This window comes from Ruditapes philippinarum, unplaced genomic scaffold, assembly GCF_026571515.1.
Source record: "Ruditapes philippinarum isolate M1 unplaced genomic scaffold, ASM2657151v2 ctg18434_1_1_1_1, whole genome shotgun sequence".
NCBI lineage: Eukaryota > Metazoa > Mollusca > Bivalvia > Venerida > Veneridae > Ruditapes > Ruditapes philippinarum.
The window spans coordinates 1-5,086 of NW_026859344.1; the positions used below are offsets into that span (position 1 = coordinate 1).

The following is a 5,086-nucleotide window of genomic DNA, read 5'->3' on the forward strand; positions in this document are numbered from 1 at the left end:
TAGCATGTTTTATTGAAAGTGAGTCAACATGTTAAGTTATATTGTCATCGGCAAACCTAATAAAAACAAGAGGGCCATGATGACCCTGAGGTCGCTCACCTGTATATAGGCCCCCAGAGCGAGGCAAGTTTAAACCCCAGGGCTTTTATTTGAACAAACTTGGAAAGACACTCATTAGAAGGTGTTTCACAATGTTAAGTTTTTACTTCACTAATGAAAAACAATGATCTCACCCGCCCCCCGTGCCCCCCCCCCCCCTCCCCGCCTGGCCTGGCCAATTTTCAACCAAGGGCTTTTATTTGAACAAACTTGGTAGACATCCATAAGAAGATATTTCATGCTAAACATCTAAGCTCTAGCTCATTGGGTTTTTTAAAAGAAGATTTATTTTAGTTATTACTACACACATATTTTGATATAGTTAAAAACAATGACACCCCTAGGGCGGGGCCAGTTTTGACTCCAGGGCTTTTATTTAAACAAACTTGGTAGACATCCATAAGAAGATATTTCATGCTAAACATCTAAGCTCTAGCTCATTGGGTTTTTTAAAAGTAGATTTTTTAAGTTTTTACTTAACACACATATAGTTAAAAACAATGACACCCCTAGGGCGGGGCCAGTTTTGACTCCAGGGCTTTTATTTAAACAAACTTTGTAGACGTTTACTAGAAGATGTTTCATGCTTAATATCTAAACTTTAGCTATTTTTTTCAAAGAAGATTTTATAAGTTTTTACTATATGCATATAAGGAAAATCAAGACCCCCCGGGGCGGGGCCAATTTTGACCCAAGGGCTATTATTTGAACAAACTTTGTAGACACTCACTAAAAGATGTTTCATGCTTAATATCTAAACTCTAGCTATTTCAGTTTTTTCAAAAAAGATTATTTAAGTTTTTGCTATACACATATAAGGAAAATCAATGACCCCGGGGCGGGGCCAATTTCGACCCAAGGGCTTTTATTTGAATAAACTTGGTAGACACCCATTAGAAGATGTTTCATGCTGAATATCTTAGCTCTAGCTCTTTGAGTTCTTTCAAAGAAGATTTTTTAAGTTTTTACTATATGCATATAGGAAAAAAATCAATGATCCCCTGGGGCGGGCCAATTTTGACCCCAGGGCTTTTATTTGAACAAACTTGGTACACACTCATTAGAAGATGTTTTATGCTGAATATCTTAGCTCTAGCTCTTTGGGTTCTTTAAAAGAACAATTTTTAAGTTTTTACTTTATGCATATAGGGAAAATCAATGACCCCCTGGGGCGGGGCCAATTTTGACCCCAGGGATTTTATTTGAACAAAACTTGGTAGACACTCACTAGATGATGTTTCATGCCAAATATCTAAGCCTTAGCTCTTGGGTTTTTTTTTAAAAGAAGATCTTTAAAGTTTTTTTCTTTCGGTTGCCATGGCAACCAGAGTTCTGCATGGAATTAAATTCTTTGAAACAATTTCTAAAGGTGACCACCAAAGGAACATTCCTGTGAAGTTTGGATGAAATTGGCTTAGTGGTTTATGAGGAGATGTCATTTAAAGTAAAAGTTTACGGACGGACGCCGGATGAAAAGCGTTCACAAAAGCTCACCCCTGTCACTTTGTGACAGGTGAGCTAAACAAGAGGGCCATGATGGCCCTGAGGTCGCTCACCTGTATATAGGCCCCCCAACCCCCACCCAATGTTGCAGGGCCAATTTAACCCAAGGGCTTTTATTTGCACAAACTTGGTAGACACCCATAAGAAGATGTTTCATGCTAAACATCTAAGCTCTAGCTCATTGGGCTTTTTAAAAGAAGATTTTTTTAAAGTTTTTACTATACACATATAGTTAAAAACAATGACACCCCTGGGGCCGGGCCAGTTTTGACTCCAGGGCTTTTATTTGAACAAACTTTGTAGACACTTACTAGAAGATGTTTCATGCTTAATATCTAAACTCTAGCTATTTGGGTTTTTTCAAAGAAGATTTTAAGTTTTTGCTATACACATATCAAGAAAATCAATGACCCCCGGGGCGGGGCCAATTTTGACCCCAGGTCTTTTATTTGAACAAACTTTGTAGACACTCACTAAAAGATGTTTCATGCTTAATATCTTAACTTTAGCTATTTGGGTTTTTTTCAAAGAGATTTTTTAAGTTTTTGCTATACACATATAAGGAAAATCAATGACCCCCGGGGCGGTGCCAATTTTTGACCCCAGGGCTTTTATTTAAACAAACTTGGTAGAACACCTATTAGAACATGTTTGATGTTAAATATCTTAGCCATAGCTCTTTGAGTTCTTTAGAAGAAGATTTTTTAAGTTTTTACTATATGCATATAGGGAAAATCAATGACCCCCGGGGCGGGGCCAATTTTGACCCCAGGGCTTTTATTTGAACAAACTTGGTAGACACCTATTAGAACATGTTTCATGCTAAATATCTTAGCTCTAGCTCTTTGGGTTCTTTAAAAGAAGAATTTTTAAGTTTTTACTATATGCATATAGTGAAATTCAATGACCCCCGGGCGGGGCCAATTTTGATCCTAGGGCTTTTATTTGAACAAACTTGGTAGACACTCACTAGAAGATGTTTCATACCAAATATCTAAGCTCTAGCTGTTATGGTTTTTTAAAAGAAGATATTTAAAGTTTTTTCTTTCGGTTGCCATGGCAACCAGAGTTCTGCATGGAATTAAATTCTTTGAACAATTTTAAAGGTGACCACCAAAGGAACATTCCTGTGAAGTTTGGATGAAATTGGCTTAGTGGTTTATGAGGAGATGTCATTTAAAGTAAAAGTTTACGGACGGACGCCGGACGGCCGGACGCCGGACGAAAAAGCGATCACAAAAGCTCAGCCTGTCACTTTGTGACAGGTGAGCTAAAAAGCCGAATAATTTGTTCCAGTACATTTTACTTTGATTACATCAAATCATTCATGTTCATTAAATTTCAAAGACATTTTATGTTACAAATCTTTCAAGAAAAGGCCATAGTTATTTGTTATGAAAACACCAAAATGTTACTTTTTAGTTTTATAAAATGTTTCATCAGATATAGCTTCATACACTTTAATTAGTCATCTGACCTAAATATCTTACACTGCAAGCATCATCCTACATCCAATGAAGAGCAGCTCAATAACATCATGTTCTCACTGTATCATGTGATAATGAGTCAAACAAAATCGGCATCTGCCGAAATTTCAAACAATTACCTCAATCTGTTTCTTTAAAGTTTCTTCTTTGTTCTTCATCAGTTCCTTCTTTTTCTTCTTTCTCTCCCGTTTTAACTTATCGGCCTCAGTTTTCCTTTTTCTCAGTTCTTCATTCAAAGCCCGTATTCTGCCCTCAAAGTCACTCAACTCGGACTGCGATTCTATAAACAGCACACACAAGTTAACATTCTTTATAAAAAAACTTGGAAATGTACAAACAAGTATATTAGCAATGTGTCTGTACATAGAAGACGTAAAAGTCACTAAAATTCAGAATATACCGAGCCAATAAAAGATATTACTAGTGGCTGCAAGATTTCTTCAATACCACGTAACATCTATTTCATAAGCATGTTACTCATATTTTCCATATTCCTTTCATAATAAAAGTAAATTAAAGTAACAAAATATAACAAGATATCTTTATTGTAAAAACTGTACATGCTTTTTCAAAGTTAACTAATGGGGAATAATTCAGTAAAATCTTTATCTGTCCCATGCAAAACTTTAATCAACTGCTAAGCCACAAAGAGTAGTATGGAGCAATAACTATTCAAATGGTCAAGCTAGAGGTAAAAATCAGTGATTCTTATTCGGAAATTTATCCTCTATATTGTTTTCTCTTTCTTTGATTCTCAAAAAGAAATGAAAGCATTTTGTATGTTTGGTTTTATGCCAATTTTAACACATTACTTGGCTGTAACTTGGTGGTCAGTCCACCTAACAAGCCTTACTGGATAATTAACTAGTCATATCCCATTTCAATCCCGATTCAATCTCTGATTTCTGAATCAGCAGTAAAGTTACATAATCATTAGGCTCCAAGTCTTACATCAGCTGTCCCAGAAATTTTTTGCCTCACTTGTGTGTGTTTAGGTTTGTTCACCCTCACCACCATAATAATTAATATATGGGCGTTAAAAAATTCTCTAACTTCTCAGACAATCTGTGGTATAATTACAACATAGAATATTTAACTTACCATTCAGCGAAAATGAATCTTCGGACTCGCTCTCGGAGTTTCGAGAATGACTTCTGGAACTAAACAAACCCCTAGGTGACCTTCCAGGGGAGGACAGGCCTCTGTATTTTTTTAGTTTCTCAAGAGGAGACTTGGATGTGGTCTGACTCTTGCTTGTCTTTTTGGATGCAGTGGCTGTGTCATCAAAAGGTCTCGTTACCATAGCTGTGTGTCATGGTGTCATCACTTGAATCATTCATCCTGCAAACAACAAAAAACTAAGGCGTAAAATCTCACCAATGCTAGAAATAGACACAAGATAAAGCAAAATATTTCATTATAGCCCACCATTTTATTTTGCTATTTTAACCAATGACCTGTAGAATAATTTCTTTGGAAAGATTATCTAACAATAAAGATTATGTTAATAATATTTCATGATACATTAAGTAATAACTTTACTTAGGATAACTAGATTGTAATTTATGTTTCTGCAGAAAACAGCTCCACAACTTTTCTATTAATGCTTATTCTTTAATGATTCTAGACATATATAACTGGGCACTTTATCTTGCAATTGCTTTTAGAAATTAAGACAGAGCTTATTCCACTTCATAAAAGTTATAAACACTTACTTTTTAGAATCATCAGCACTAGACACTGATTGAATATCCTCCATGACAGAGCTTTCGCTACCACTTCGGTTATGATTCTTAATATTAGACTTGTCATTCATCATTCGTCGGTGAATCTCCTCTGGCGAACTCTCGAGACTGGCTGTCTTTATGTCTTCCTTGATGCTGGTGTAGAGTGATTCATCACGAGCAGTTGTTATTGTTTCAGAAATTACAGTACTATCTCTATCCTGAGACACTGACATTGTTTTTATTGTAGAATCTAGAAAAATAAATTATTTA

The 5,086-nt window shown here is 35.8% G+C and overlaps 1 protein-coding gene across 1 annotated transcript; it reads right to left on the minus strand.

The window, feature by feature from the left end:
• Positions 1 to 3,208: 3,208 nt before the first annotated feature.
• On the minus strand, positions 3,209 to 5,086 carry LOC132756141 (centrosome-associated protein 350-like; the record flags this gene model as incomplete). Its single annotated transcript, XM_060747137.1, has 3 exons — positions 4,805 to 5,086; positions 4,191 to 4,430; positions 3,209 to 3,369 (listed from the first exon to the last, which is right to left on the minus strand). Coding segments are annotated over exons 2-3 (363 nt in total), but the record flags the coding sequence as incomplete, so codon positions are not given.